Below are 17,267 nucleotides of genomic sequence, written 5' to 3'. Positions count from 1 at the left end.
TTGTGTAATTAACTAAAAAAATGGAAACCATTAATTTTTGTCGGCACACACGGCCTGTGGTGTAATTAACTAAACAATGGAAATCATTAATTTTTGTCGGCACACACAGCCTGTGGTGTAATTAACTAAACAATGGAAATCATAAATTTTTGTCGGCACACACGGCCTGTGGTGTAATTAACTAAACAGTGGAAACCATTAATTTTTGTCGGCACACTCGGCCTGTGGTGTAATTAACTAAACAATGGAAACCATTAATTTTTGTCGGCACACACGGCCTGTGGTGTAATTAACTAAACAATGGAAATCATTAATTTTTGTCGGCACACACGGCCTGTGGTGTAATTAACTAAACAATGGAAACCATTAATTTTTGTCGGCACACACGGCCTTTAGTGTAATTAACTAAACAATGGAAACCATTAATTTTTGTCGGCACACACGGCCTTTGGTGTAATTAACTAAACAATGGAAATCATTAATTTTTGTCGGCACACACGGCCTGTGGTGTAATTAACTTAACAATGGAAACCATTAATTTTTGTCGGCACACACGGCCTGTGGTGTAATTAACTAAACAATGGAAACCATTAATTTTTGTCGGCACACTCGACCTGTGGTGTAATTAACTAAACAATGGAAATAATTAATTGATGTTGGCACACTCGGATTGTGGTATATAACCTAAACGAAGGAAATCATTAATTGATGTCAACACACTCGGAGTGTGTCGTGTAATTAACTAAACGATGTTAATTTTATATCTACTTGACCACAACTTTCTTTAACACGAGAATGAAATACTTGCAGCTCTCAATGTTAAAAATGTTACGTTACAAATTAGATTCAAATGAATAAAAATGTAGAACAATGTTAACGTTATTAGGGCCAACTTGGTTCTGCCGGTACTAAAATATATTTGTATTGGAAATCTTCGGTTGTCAGATAGGAATAAATCACTGCTTCAATCAACTGCTACAAATCATATTTGCTTGCATGAAAGATTTTAAACTTAAAAACATGAAGAGTACTTAGGTTTAAGAGTTTTGGTTATTTTAGTTTTAACTATCTGTGTGCCCGTTCTACGCACGGGGATCTGCCGTGGTGGTCAGTTGAAACCTTCCTATTTAAAGAACAGCAGTTGGTTTGCATATTTTCAGATATGATGGCCAAACTATTATATAGAAAGAAATACAGTATCTGACAGTTTCAAGTAAAAGAATAACCTAAAAATTCATGATTCTGAGCAATGTACAGACAAAACTATAATTTTATTTACATAGATGCCAGAGCCACCTTGATTGTTTAGATTTTCTTTTGACGATCGTCATGAACTTTGTATATAGTTTTAACGAAAATAAATAATTCATTTTACTTCATTTTATTAATGTTCTAAACGTGTCACCAAGTTTATCACTAGCGAGAAGTGACTGTACCTAAAACTGCAATATGGAAAGTCCAGACTGTACTTCATGTCATTGTCAAATGTGAAATTAATTTATGATATAATGTATTGTATAATACCTCCCTATCTGATAGTGGCAGTGAAAAACATTTTAGATGTATTTTTACTTAAATAATAGTTGATCAAATTTGTTTAAAGCTACTATTTTTTTATACCAAAATACAATACAATGTGGTGGTGAGAATTGCCAAACTAGTTTTGCCAGAATAGAGCTTGGTAGCTGAGTGACTTTTGTGCTTACCCGAAAATTTCAAGTTGAAATTTTATCCTGAGAAGTATAATAGTTTGTCTTGTAATAGAAACCAGCATCTAGTAAGTATAGTGCAAAACTAGTTAGAATTGTTGTCCTTATTCGAGTACTTGTAAGTAAAATAGAAGAAGAACACACCTTTGTCGCAATGTCTGTTTACTGTGGAGTGAAATAGTTCCTGGGAAGGCATAATGTATTTATGGGACAGGGAAATATGACGCTTTCAGCTAAAGTGGCTACTGTACCTTTCAAAAAACCGAGTTCATATTTTACCGTACCTCGCAACACACTCACTTAGGCCTACAAATTTATTTTAATTTGGTGATGTCTAAAGTAAAAAAAAAGTGTTTTTCAATCAGTTTAAAGAATAGGCACTCAATTACTTATCACTTTCTTAACTCTTCAGTTCTTAAGTCCAAAATATGTCTGCACCAGTAAAACACACGTAGGCCTATAATCTGGATTCTGATCCCATCCAGGAGGAAATATTTGAAACTTACCGGTACTCATGTTTAGGAGCTTTTAGTTTTTATATTTCACTGAATTATCGTTTTGACTACTATACCGTTCGGTGTGTGGTGTAAATTGCGCTGTTTTCAGCGTTGGCTGGGTTTTTGTACGATTCTTGTATTGTCATAATATACAAAAATGCGTTTATAATGAATGCTTTTACTTACAACGTAGTTGCTCTTGTAAACCTTCGGTACAGATTATGTTACTAGTGGGATTTACTGCAAACGATTTTGGCAGCTAATTACAAAACTGTGTCAAAGGATCTTGGTAATCGTAAAAAACACAAAACCTTGATGTAGTAAATTACCTACATTAACATATAATTTAGGTTTTGTTTATTATTATTTTATCAGCACAGAAAATTACAATTCGGTTGCGAAAATTGTAACCATTTCACAATTTCTGTATATTTTTTTACACAACTAAACCGAACTGGATTTATTTATATGGGTTATTTATTTGTGGAGGAGACAAATAATGTGTTGTTGTATTGCAAATAGAAATTGAATGTTGGATATATCGTTATTAGACATACCTGTTAAAAGTTCAATGCCACTGTAATAATAAAAAAAAATATTCAGCATATCGAACAATATTACAACTCATACAAATATAATATTTCTGGTGTTTTGAGACTTAATTGTGGTAATTGTGATGCTTGTTATTTAAGCAAGACTGCCAGATCATTTGACAAGATTAAAGGGACGTACTATAGAGGAAGAAAATAACAAACGAGATTTGAAACTAATTACAAAATCTAAATTTGGAACACTTGATCGAGAATGGACATGCATATCAACATTAAAACAATTTAAAATTGTTTAACAATTTAAAATTGCGAAAGAAAAAAAGGTACAGCTTGACAGAATATATAAAGATATCACAAATCAAAGATTTTAGGTTAAATCTTTAAAACGAAATTTAGTTCCACGCCAATCCCGTATATGATACAGCTGTGCTTATGACCAACAATGCAAGAAGATGACGTCATGGCACAACGTTCAACGCAAGACAGCTGACCGCGGTAGTGTCACCGCAGTCCCGAGCCTGTTCAAACGTGAGCGTGTAATAATTGTTTTAATTTTATTATCGTCCGTGTCGTGGTGTATGTTCGTGTGAAAATTGGTGCTAAAACAAAAAAACTGACGCAGATGCTACTACACCAAGATACAAGTAGTGAGTAAATACAATATTTTATAGTTCAATCTGTACTAACAATCGTACAACTTCGGACATTCAAATAGTTATTTATATTGTAGTGGTATAAGCTCAAATAACTCTCGGTTGATACTTTATGTTACACTTAATATTATTTTAAATACAGTTCATCCTACAATATTTGATTATAATAACATTGTTTTTTGCGAATTGTCGATTTAAAATAACATTTCTTTATAGGTATTATAAGGAGGTTTTCAAGGTTCTTGAAGTATGTTTTTTACATTTGTACTATGAATATCATCGTTCAGTATTGAAGATAAACTTTTTTTATAAAACCGTAAGTAGAATTCCCGCAAAATGCAGTTTGTAAATTATTAGAGAAATCACAAAATTTTATCCTAATAAGCCAAACATTTTTTTATTGAATTGTTTTTAGAATGTTAAATAAGCGAGGTTTTTACAAATCTAAAGAGGAGAATAGGCTAAAACTAACAACATAAAAACAAGTTAATGGGTAACTTTTCGTGGAGGTTGATTTCTAATACAAAACAGTGCTCACGCAAGAGGTATATTTTCTTAATATCCCCAATAGCACGCCTAAACTTGGGGGCGAGATAGAACCACCAGTGCAAGACATTATGAAGTAGTAAAACCCAGTGATGAATGGGATTAGAAACGGGAACACAATCAAGTGCCTTATACCAATATATGTGATTTATATTATGCGCTGTAGCAAACATGTATACTAACTAACAACCTAACAAAAATTATATGATTTTTATTTTTCTAATATTTCTTATTTTAATAAATATGTTGCTATAGTTAACCAAAGAAAGACAGTACATCAATATAGTCTTCTACAATATTGAGGACACAGACAATAAGAATCGTTCGGGGAAATCACAATGAATCCATTCAGGAATTGTCACAACAATAAGAAAATCTTTTTTTAGAAAATAAATGTCGTCTTTTATTTCACAATAATACTGTGTTTTGGAATATAAAAGCACCTTATATTAGGATTTTAACGGGATGTCTTTCCATGTTTGAATACGTGTACAATAGGCTAGGTTATTAAAAACATGTTGTAATGACTTTGGATGTAATGTTTCGCTCTTTGGTTAAATAAATTAAAAACTTCATAAATCTTTTAAGTTAATATGCATCTTATTTAAGGATGTGAATCAGACCAAATCTACACAACTATTAAATTGAACACGTGAAAAGTCTTTGTGCTGCCTTTGAGCAAAATTTTCATTTTCAAATTTAGGCCTACTTCTAGAACATGTTAAATAGAAGCTCTGCCTTTAATTAAGTTTGAAGGGGTTTTAAAAGCTTAAGCTTGTATGTCTAGTTTCTAGAAATTGTCCCGATTTTTAGTTGTTAAATGAGGTAAAATAAAATAAGCTGGTCTGTTGTACCTCATTGACTCGACCAAATACCGCGACAAATCAGTAATTTGTTTATCAATCTTTATGAACTTGGTGTTCTTTGATGGGAATATTTGAATAATAACTGTTAATTCTCATACATTTGTGATTGAAAACATTAAGATTAAAGGCTGCCATATTGTAACAGAAAGTTATTTTAGTGATTATTTTTACATATTTTATTGCTACTTATGTTTTGTATTAATGGTTTCAGAGATAGACTAAAAAAAAACAGAATTCTTAATATCGCACTGACGTTTCCTGGAGTTTGGCTGTTAACTTACAGGGCACTTTGTGTAGCATTAAGCAAGAATAATTATGGCAAATAACTTTTATCGACGAATATGTCCAATCCAATTCTTATGGATCAGAACTCTTGCATTTGCTATTCTTGGCAAGTAATTACTGGGATTGGTCCCAAAGGGTGCTTCAGACTAGATTGGAAAATGCACGACGTTTATCAGTTAGTCTATATCTGACACAATAGGTAATAATAATGTATAGTACTCTATTTCCATTTAATAATCACATTTGATACATCCCTAAGGCAATTATATCCATACGCTTCTATCCTATACTCTACTACGAGCAAAGTCTGTCTCTATGTCTGTGTGTCTGTTATATATATATATATATACATCGAAATCCAGTGGAAGGATGTTGACTAAATTTTGAAATTAGGGACTTTTAACCTTAAAAACGTGATTGACGACAGCCACTACCTCAGAATAGTTCGTAGGTAGCTCCTCACACACCTCATTTGAAATTTTTATATTTAACATTGGCCTTATAGGTTGCCATTTAACTATTTTAGTTGAACAAAATAACAAGGAAAAAGTAAATAAGCGACTTGTAACATGTGTTTATAACAAGCCATCCACAATAGGTATATTCTAGCAAATTAAAAAATACAGTACAAAGTGATAAACATTGGTGGTAACTATTGACCAAAGATTACACTGAAGATTACTCGATATAGGGGAAAATTGAAGTCAGTGTTGATGGGTGTTTCGTTTTGGTGCCGTTTGAGTGCACTGGCGTCATATCAATGTTTCACTCTTATTTAAGAGTAGATTTTAAAATTGTTATGCACTATTTTTTGTTTAAAATTTTTTTACAGCTGTAATAAAATCCAACATTAGTTTTAAAAACGTGAGTTTCCTTTATATTGCTTTTACAATTGAAATAAACTGTACCAAGCCAAGGCTATTTTATTCTCTGCTACTATTTGATCAAAAACAACGATTGATCAAAACATCTTCCTCCAAATATAATGACAATAATGTTAAAATTGCAAACTTAACTTTTCTATTATGTGAAAGCGCTTAGGCCTGTGAAAATATTTCAATAAATCCCATCAGGTTTTAATCTAAAACAACTTTAACGTGATTCTTTGTATTTTATGAAGGGTGTTGTAAAAGTAATTGTGCAAAACTAAAAGGGTGTATTTTATGTTTTATTTGAAATAAAACAGCTGTGTATGCCTACAATTGAAACGTCACGTTAATAAGTTGTTTATTGGTTGGTTATGTAAAAAAAATTAAATTGCCAAAAAATTGAAAGATCTTGTTTATAATGGGGTCTTGAACTGTTAAGTTTTGTCTCATCCACCTTAACCGTGACAGATTGTTTATTCAATATTTTAAATGGCTACTAAACACAATATAAGGCTTTTTGTAAGTCTTTTTTGCTCAAACTGGAGATGTTGTAATTGTTCAACACGATTTTATAACCACAAAGTTGTAACTGCCTTACGTTGGTTTTAAGGGCTTGATTCATTTTCAAAGTTATTATATTTTACAAACGATTTAGTTTGTGAGTCAAACTAAAAGTAACATGGGGGTTAGTGGCTGTGTTTGAACTATTTATTTTACTAGTTATGCCCATTCTGTTGGTCTAACCGGACCAACCACCGAAAATCTACGAAATAATCAACCAATATACAGAAACCTGTAGAAATAAAATTTACGATTTAAGTAATTTTAACAAACCTTAGATATATTTATAACTAGCTGGCCCGACAGACGTCGTCATGTCCTATTGTGGTTTTCTGTCACATGCTCGTTCATTTTCAAGATGAGCTCGTTCGCATGGCTCAATCACGTCCTGGTTGAAGTTCGTTCGCTACGCTCTCTCACCTTTAGGTTGGAGCTCGTTCGCTGCGCTCACTTGCCTTCAGGTTAGCTCGTTCGCTACGCTAACTCGCCTCCAGGTTGAAGTTCGTTCGCTACGCTCACTCACCTTTTGGTTGCAAATTAGCTGTTCTCATAAGTTAAAAAAAATATAGTGCTGCACCCTGTTGGTAAACCTATTAACTTTTTAATGCTATTGAATATCACAGATTCAAATTGTTTAGCTGCACTAGCTGTTAAGATTCTTTCCATTTAAATATGAGTACTCATAAGGTTAACATGGGAAACTCCAGAGCCACTGGGGCGGAGCCCTATTGACGGATCTGCACCAAACTTCACACAAACCATCCTTGAATAATGCTTAATAATGCCTAAAAGTTTCATTACAATCTGTCGAGCGGTTTTGGAGTCCATAAAGGACAAACATACAAATATACAAACATACAAACATACATTGGATTATATATATATATATATATAGATTCAATAAAACTTATCCATGATTTACTAAGATGATAACCAAGCAAAGTCATACAAATCATTCAACACGTTTCCCTCAATCGCTCAGTCATGAGCATCGTTTTAAACAGTTTCAAACGTCTCTGGTATCAAATATCAGATTTGAACGCTTTACAAAACCGATCTAAACACAATTGGCTTACAGTTTCCAATCAGTTCTAATTTCGTTCTGCTTTTTACCAGAATGGAAAACGGAAATATGATTTTAACTTTGACTAACCAATGTAGCCGTTGTATTGCAAATGGTTTATTCAATGCTCGAACAAGTAAGCTATTTAAAAAAAAAAACTTTCATGTACCGGGATCAATTCTTTTCTAACAAATGCTCAGGTAGAATTAATACATATAAAAAGTATCTCCGTAGTTTTATTTTATTTTATTTTTTTTTTTTTGAGAGGGGGACATCAATTTAATGTCAGGTAAAACATTGTGAATAGTAACCAACAGATGATATCCGACAAATTAAGTGTTGAATTTTAGATAGTTTGTATATAGTCATTTTAATCTGTGGATTATGAATAATAGTTTAAGTATACTTTCTCATTAAATATTATACTATAGACTCCGCACGTCCTGGTCCTGGTTTCTCGTCATTATCGAATAACTAAGAAGTGTTATTGGTAATTGGTGATAAAGGTTTCGGGCTCCAAGTACTAAGCCAGCCACACCCCTATATCATGTTTGTTGACGTAAAGACACATATTGATAACACATTTAATTAAAGACACCCTTTAAAACAAACCCTCTCATAATATTGTTACTAAATTATTTAGTAACAATGTATCTTGTGTTAGTACTTACAATGGCAGGCTTGAAATATAACTCATTATTTGTATTTCAGATTAATGAAAAATATACCTTATCAAACTGCAAGAGGAAACAACATCGACAGATGTAAACAGTTATATTTGACTTAATATGGTACAATATTGTGAAACGTGGATGTTGTAAGATGTGAGTGTTTTGATTCAATAAGAGAGCAAACTTTCACTTCAAATATTGCCAATGAAACATCTAAGCACTTACAAATGTAAATGTTGACCCGCCAAGTCAGTCAAAATTTCATTTCCTGTCTTGTACAAATTACAACAAATAGAAATTGGGCGCTTGAGTGTGTTTATACATTACCTAATAAATTAGCCGTATTTTCAATAAAACACAACCTAATTTTTATGTGAAATGAATGAAGTCACTAATATCTTGTAGAGTTGATGTTACAGCCTTCTCATATATTATAGGTTAGGCATAACTTGTTCACTTATTTTTGCAAAATAAAAAGTAAAAAAAAAAACATATTAACTACACTTTCTGATTGAACTGTTTTTTGTTAACCGTAATACAAATTTATACAAAAATTTTGAGCTGTTATTGTAACAGATCCCTGAAAAGAACCTTATTTAAGTTTTGATAAACTTGCTCAACAGTGAGGTCTGTAGCAGAAAGTAGGATGTGAATAAAAAACGCACATTACAGTACGTTGAACATATTTTATCCTCATCAAATAAACTTGTAAGCCTCCGAATGCTTTGAATTATTTGGTTTACTTAGAGGCTTATAGAACTAAGAAGTCGTTCATAACGGTTGACGAAATTTAACACCTTGAGGTAATTATTGAAGTGACCCGTAATCCTTACTTTACTGCTCAATAAACTAATTAAGGAACTTGAGTTCTTTGAGAACTCTTTATAATTGTTTTAACCAGTAGCTATAAATCGCAGTATCATAATTTAGTACTTGATGGTATACTCAATGGTTACACATTTAAATAGTTTAGCTTAGGAGTTTTTTTAAGTGTATCAGAGTAATGTTTTTTTTCAATAATATCATAATGCTTACTTTAATTACCGTACAATCTGTTAACGTATTTAAGCCAAGTAAAGTATTTTTCAACGATTTGCTTACAAAGTACATTTTAAATACAAGACTTTACTGCATGTTGTGTCCAACAATCTAAATTAATTGGTCTCCATAAACACTGTTCCAGAACAGCTAAAAGTTATCTTTGACTTGTGGTGATTTTGTATATTTTGCAATCAAGTGTTCTCTAAGATTGGCCGAGGCAGGTCTCTCATATATAATACATGTCGAGGAAATGCCGAGAAATTTCCCATCTTTCAAATTGGCTAATTTAGGACATATTCCCTATGCTCCAACTACTTACATCGCTTTTTGAAATCATACTAGTACTCCTTCTAAAACATTTTGCTGACTTCATATTATTCCAAGTAATAAAAATACTTAATTCACAACGATTAGTCAATATATTATGAACGTTTTGTATATGTTTTAAAATATTTATTTTATAAAGAAATAGCAAATTAAAATCGCCAAAGGTTATTTATTTTAGACTTTTAAAAAACAATGATTATTTTTTAGCAGAATACAATTTAATTAAGCTGGCGATTTATGTACAAATCATTGAATTACGCCAGATAACATGCAAACACTTCTTAAAATTCCATTGACAAATATTTTTTTGTTAAACATTTATTATATATTTATTTACTATCCTGCTGGCAATGCCTAAAGCTGTAATTATTGGAATTGTGGTATTTGTATACACAAAACAATAGATTCAACGAATTGTCTTTCCATTTCTCTATAAGACTTGAATACAAATTATATTACGAACCAGCAAAATTTTATCTCTTCAATAACTATTAATTTCTTAGCAATCAATTCATATTACACTCGCACACACAACAAATGTATTATATCCATACCCAATAAAAGCTAGAAGCCATTTGTTAAATGAATCCTTTCCTTTGTTCAAACTATACAACACCCAAGCCTGGTTATAATAATCGTATTGGTTTTATCGTTGATGCATGAAATCAAGTTTATTGTTTATTTTAATTTATCAATAAATCCGTTACAATCCCGTGGAGTCAGATTAACGGGTTAAAGTTCTTTCTTTTTATTTAAATGTATTTAAAATCTAGGTATCTACCCACTTTAAAATAATAGATTTGTAACAATTAAACAATAAAAGTATTCAATGTTTTTCAGAGGTTTTTGAAGATAAGTTTTATTAGTTGTAAATAAACCTTTCAAAACGCCTGTCAGATTTGAAAGAACTCGGGGTAATTATTAAAGTTAGTCGTAATCTTTACTTTATTGCTCGATAAAGTAATTAAGAAACTCAAGTTCTTTGCAACTCTTTATAATTCGCTTTTACAGGTCTTAAATCACATAATCTCAATTGACTACTCGACTTTGAAATAAACAATCTTTGTCGTAATCAATCTGAAAATTTGGTTTTGTTAAGGAATGTCAGTTCTTGTATCGATTTTAGTGGGACTGCTCTGGAACAGAGAATGTTTTATACACTTGATGACGATGTCCCTTTCAGTGTTTAATGTTGGTGAGTAAAATAAAAAAGTAGGTAACTCAATCGACAACATTTATGGAATATCTAAGTTTCCGTCTAAACATTTTAAATACATGTATACGTCTTTTAGTTTTAATCTATGCAATTAAGTTTTAAAAAATTTCACAAAGACCACTACAACATCCACATTACAATATAAGTATTGAAAAATGTTGGTTAAATAAAAAATACCATACATAAAAACCTGCAGGTATTTGATAAAGCCAAATATTTGTTTCTATGTCGTGTACCGGGTAGGTCTCAATGGGCCTCTTCACTGAACTGACATGGCGACTAAGGTATTTCTGATTATAAATATATGCTATAGTATCCCCTAATCAAAGGTACCGTAATGGATTCGTGGTATGTTTCAGAGTTTAATTCAAATTATGATCCTCTAAATGTAGCCAATCTGTTTTGACAATTCAGATTATAAATTACAAATAATGTATCTACTTTTCAACTGTTCTGTGAAATCTAATGTAGATTCTTACATATGTTATGTTTTCCTTTTACATTTTTGATAAATTATCACAATAGTATTGAATGAAAAAAATGTCTAAATACAAATATAAAACTTTAGAGTGAGATCATAGCCACCTTAACCAGCATGATCAGACCATGGGAACGGGGGTTTACGGGGTAAAAATTGGTATGTCCAATGTTTGACTCTAAAAACATAAAGTTTTGCAATCTATTTCCAAACCATTTTGTAGAGCTAAAAGAACAAACTATTTATTATATTGAAGCGTTGTTATGCGCCTAATTCTTACGGAGAAAATTCTACAAAATCGTTAATTTAAAATTAACTAATGGAGAATGATATTTTAATCAAATTTGGAAAATGCATTTATTTCATTCTAAACTATTTAACATTTTACAAAACACTTTTTTACCATCCCTGTCACAGCCAACCTAAGTACTCGTTAAACTAAGGCTATTTAAATAGGGAATAAATATGATATTTTTAATGAGATATTTTAGAGTAAATCCAATCAGGCAAATGGAAGTTCGCTTAGTCTGCAGGTTAGCTGTGGCGGGTTTATCTTTATTTATGATAAATTGACTAAATATTAAAAATAAATAACCCTCAACCTTGATTGAATGGAATTTAGCTTTCGGTGTATTTTGCTTTATGGCTAATTATGAGTTTCATGTTTTTAGTGTACCTTACACAAAGTACAGTTAAAAATACCTATATTGTAAACTTCAATGAACCGTGATGCATATTCACTATTCAGGCCATAAAGAACGTGAAATGGAGGACTAAGAACCTGTGCATGGCTTTGTTTTCACTAGTTGAACTATTTCCCTTTAACAAGGGTCAGCTATATATCTTTAAATTGTTTGGAAAAAAATAATAAAAGAAATAGACTGTGTATTATATCCTAAAAACAATGTGAATGAAATGTGAAAATTAATATCAAAACTAATTGATCCCCTCAAAAATCAAATTCATAATACTTTTAAGAATTAAACGCATAAAACCAAACATTGATATTAGTTTGTAAATGAAAACTAGGAGCCATTTGTTAAATTAATCCTTGCTATTGTTCATATTAAAACCAAACACCACGCTTCAATGGTTATGATTGTTTTGTTTGATCATTGATGCACAAAAACAAGTTCATTGTTATATAATAATCGGAAACGTTAGAATGGATGAATGAGTAAAAATTGGTCTGTTTAAATATAAATTTTTATCACTACACATGAATTAAAATGTATTACGCACAATTTTTACAAGAATCACAAACTCAAATATGTTGTTTTCGAAAAGGTAACAAACCTCAGGTTAATTTACTCCAGTCAGTTCTGTTGCAACAAATTTTTTAGACGTAACATATTTCTTAATTAAATGAGTTATTCTTATGTATAGTGAAAAAATACGTCAAAATACATTCGAAACACAAATTTTCCCTTATATCGTTTTGAAAAAATATGGCAATTACACATAAAATATAGTACTGAGTGATATACAATGATATTATACTGCATTTTTAAGATATTATCTTTGTTTAAACTATTACCTCTAACGTAAAATTGCATTGGTGTGGAATAAAAGGCAAACCGTTGTCGATTTGTTCATAATAATTTATAAAGCCTCTATGTGTTAAAACGAAACAAATTATCTCAAATTAAAGATATTAAGGCAGCCTTGACTTTTTTGAGCAAAATGAACGGAGTTACAATTTACTATATTTTTTAACCAGACCTAATAAATATAATATTTTAATTTCACTTTTTAAGTTTGCAACTATTGATAAACAAATTTGGTTTAATTAAGTTACAGAATACGATTTCAAAAAGGCAAGACTTACTTTTGATACAAGATACAGCTATTTTGTAAACGAGTATTGTTTTTAGTAACATTTACGCCCGGGAGCGTTATTCGATAGTGGAACATGTTAACTGCCAGGATTTTTTAAAGAGGAACATTTGGGTGCAATTTGCCCAGAATGTTTGGATTCTACCAGTATAAAGATGTCTAAGTCAATTGAGGAAGTCGAGTGAATTTTTGACACCGAGTTTTTAACTAATGTAAAGGTAATTTACAATAATAAAATTCCTTCCGAATATTGGTCATGTTTGTCCATATAATGAAGAATAATCTGACTGATTTTTTGATAAAATCTTAATCAAAATCCAAATGTATCGTCCTGCTCTATAAACAATTTTAATTCCTTCTTATAAATATCAATTTTTATATCATTTCAGTAAGTAAAATATAAATGTTCGAATACAAAAACATGCAATGCGAAGGATATAAATAAAGACGAAGAAAATATAGGACGCGAGAATACAAATGTTGTTTAAAGAAAAACCCTGCACAGTGGTACAATAAAAACTTGCCTCGTACGTACATTTTTCATTGCTTTGCCCGAAGCTATTTAAAAAATGTAAAGGTCCTTAGGGAAATTTACTTCGGCTCTTAGATCTGGCAAAGCCTTAAAATCTCAGTTATGTATTTTTGCATTGGCTACAAATCCAGATATGTGCAATGCTATGAAAATATAAACAATTAGAGAGATATGTTTGTATTAATATGTGGGTCCAGTTTGTGAAATGCAAGAAAAGCCCAGCCGTGAGGTTCAAATTCAGACAATAAATATTGAACTTATTAAATTTTAATTTTTTCTTTGATTAAATTATACTGCGAAAAAATTACTAACAATCTATAATATTTGATTGCAAAACCGTTTTTGTATGGCGGGGAGAGAGTTTCTAGTAGATTGCCAGAGCGGAACTTTGATCTCTGAGGTCTCAGGTTTGAGCCGCGCCAATCAAAGTGGCCTATGTGATAATGCCGTGATTCTATTGGTCTATACTAAATCAATCTACAAAACAGTTCCGAAATTGAGCCTAACTAGGGCCATGCTAAAAACTGTTACTTGACGTGTGTAATTATTTTGTAATTGTTTACATATTCACAAAAGATTTCCTACATCATAATCTAACGGTGTACAGTTGATACAACTCTAGCTTAAAAAGTTTGTTGATACACTTTTTTAGCTTGTTTGAGCTACTCAAGCACTTTTGTTGTATTTTAATCTGTTCTTTGGACAATTCAAAATTTATAAAGCTGTAAAATAAAAACTGTTGGCACTTTATGAAAATAAAATACAATTACAAAGGTGTTTTCAGGAGTTTCTTAATTACTTTACCGAGCACCGAAGTTACGGATTGAAACCTCCTTTGAAAATTAGCTTTACGAAATTATCAGGATTGGTTTTAATCAGCTTACAAACGTTTTCAACTTAATTAACTTGATTCAAAACAAACCTTTTTATATATTTTTCCTTATTATGAACGTTAGGCAAAAGACTTCACCGAAGTAAGGCAATTTAGATTTTTAAGTCTTCGGAAATCATTCTAATTACAATGATAAATTATTTTCTCTTTGATTAATATTTGATTTGCATACAAAATAATTCTGTACAAGAATATCAACTTCAAAAATAATAATCATCCACGTTGTGACGTTAAGGTTCACTTTCATCCAAACTATTATTCTGTTTTGTCCTATTTATGAGATTTTGATAGCATTTTAAACGCTAAAATATATGCGAATTAAATCTATGCTTGCAAAACCACATTATGATTGGACTTGAAATGTATTCATATTTCTAGGAATCATATTCAAATCAGATGCCCATTTTTAGCTTTATAAAGGTAAATTGAGACATAATTAATGATAGTTAAAACGAAGAATTTAAAAATACGAGAACCAGCTGAAAATATGATGTTTTAAAGGTACATTCACTTTATAATAGATAAATACTAGTATATAAATAAGTAGCAATATTCAGCCAATAAATCCACTTGGTGGAATACCAAAGAACCCATTTTGACGTTGTTCAGAGCTTTAAAGGAGTTCGGCATTGCTACAAAATGCACAACTCCTAAAAGAATGCGAGGTAGAGATGAATGTGCACGGTCGGGCACTGTTCCAATATTATATTACATTTTCAGAAAAATACTATCGGGGTAGTATCTTTCGAAGCTATGTAAAAACCCCCATGCACTCAGCTCGTATGCTATCCTAGCTCCACAACCTCTCATGAGTCATGACACACTCTCCAATTCATACAAAATCGGTTACAGTTACAGATTTACCAAAACTATACGATAAACTAACCAAAACGGAACACCATATACTAAGCCCGTTAAGCCCGTTGATCCAAATAAACGAACACCAACTATATCCATATATAGTTTGTTGTATTTTGATTCATGTAGTTTTATTATTGGCTCAATTCAGTTATGAGCCAGCGCTCGGAGTGTACGGTTGCCCTGCCGGTCGGTCAGATGCCACTGATAAGGTATTGATAAGCTATTCCTGCTCATTTAATGTTTATGTTTTTGGCTTCCCAAATCCAACTCTTTTAAGTATTGTCTTGTTAAATAAATTCAGTTCTCAGTGCGTCCTTCATTTAAGTGTTTTATATAGTTTTTGTTCGGTGTTGCTAAATAAAATGTCTGAAAAGTGTAAGAGCTGCCAAAAAAACATCACAAATCGGCATCCTAAAGTGCAGTGCAAGGATTGTTTATTATATTTTCATGGATCTTGTGTAAATATATCAAAAGAAGATGCAGAATTCATGCAAAAAGAAAAGCAAATATGGAGATGTGATGGTTGTAGTAAGGAGCGAAGAAAAAGTATGCAGGTCGAATCAAAACTTGAAGAAAATAAGCCAGACATCCAAGATGTTATCAACCTACTCAAGGAACTAAGACAAGAAAATAAAGACCAAATAAAGAACCTGGAAACCGAACTTGGTAAATCGGTGGAAAATTGCCATGAAACCATTGAGGACCTAAGGAAAACAGTTCAAAAACAGACTGAGTCTTTAAATAAATTTGAAAAAATGTTTGATTCTTTGTTTGAAGAAAATAAAAAACTACACCTACGCATAAAGGAACTTGAGCGGCGTGAAGATGAGTCAAACCAGTATTCTCGTATAAATTGTATCGAGATAAATGGAATACCCGAGATTGAGAAAGAAGATGTTTTAGAAGTGGTAAAAAGTGTTGGAAGAAGCTTAGACGTAGCATTAACGGAAGAGTCAGTGGATGCGTGTCACAGACTTGGACCTAAGCACAGAAGTGGAATCCAGCCCCGAGGTATAATAGTTAAGTTTACCAGAAGAATCAAAAAGGAAGAGTTCCTAAAGCAGAGAAGAGTTAAGCGCGATCTCAATACACATGACGTTGGCTATGTTGATCATCCTGCCGAAATTGTCTACATTAATGAAAGTTTGACCAAAGCAAGACGTGAAGTTTACAAGGAAGTCCGAACTCTAAAGAAAACTTATAAATACAGCTACGTATGGGTGAGAGGTGGAACGATCCTCGTACGACCAACGGAAGGTGCTAGAATAATTGCAGTCACTACAATGGAGGACTTGGAGAAGCTACCAAGACATGCCCCTGAACCTGCACCTGCGCCAGCGTCGCCGAATTCATCTGATTCTCAGGATGCGGCCTCCTCCGAACAGTAAACAGTATTATTTTCTTGGTGTTTCTTTTTGTCTTTTGTGTTTTTGGTCTTTTATTCAGAAATGGAAGTGCAATTGTACATTGAGGTTTAATCATTCAAATGAATAGTATTAGTTTTAATAATCTTTGTTCAAATGATATCGTAGTGTTACAGCAAAACATTCGTAGCTTAAGGAAAAATTTTGATTCTTTCGTCTCGGAATTACATTCCATTGATCAAATGCCAGATATTATAATTTTAACAGAGATTTGGATTGATACAAGCGAGGTAAATTTCTACAGCCTACCTAATTATTCAATGTTTGTAAAATGTAACTCTAATCAAAGATCAGGTGGAGTAGTTGTATTTGTGACTGATAAGATAACAGCTATCCAGTTGGACAGCACAAATATGATAACAGCTGATTGTGTGCATTTAAAAATATCC

The 17,267-nt window shown here is 31.8% G+C and overlaps 1 protein-coding gene across 1 annotated transcript; it reads left to right on the top strand.

Moving 5' to 3' along the window:
• Positions 1-15,604: 15,604 nt before the first annotated feature.
• Positions 15,605-16,842, top strand: LOC129002292 (uncharacterized). The gene is made up of 3 exons (XM_054429982.1): positions 15,605-15,663; positions 15,984-16,120; positions 16,232-16,842. The coding sequence occupies exons 1-3, from the start codon at positions 15,605-15,607 to the stop codon at positions 16,840-16,842; spliced, it is 807 nt and encodes a 268-aa protein (XP_054285957.1).
• The last annotated feature ends 425 nt before the right edge of the window (positions 16,843-17,267 follow it).

Source organism: Macrosteles quadrilineatus, unplaced genomic scaffold (genome assembly GCF_028750875.1).
Source record: "Macrosteles quadrilineatus isolate MER2022 unplaced genomic scaffold, UCM_ALF_1.0 Scaffold_9__3_contigs__length_116548681, whole genome shotgun sequence".
In the NCBI taxonomy this organism is placed as follows: domain Eukaryota; kingdom Metazoa; phylum Arthropoda; class Insecta; order Hemiptera; family Cicadellidae; genus Macrosteles; species Macrosteles quadrilineatus.
Note: the sequence above shows the minus strand (reverse complement) of the source record. Positions and strands in the feature narration are given on the sequence as shown.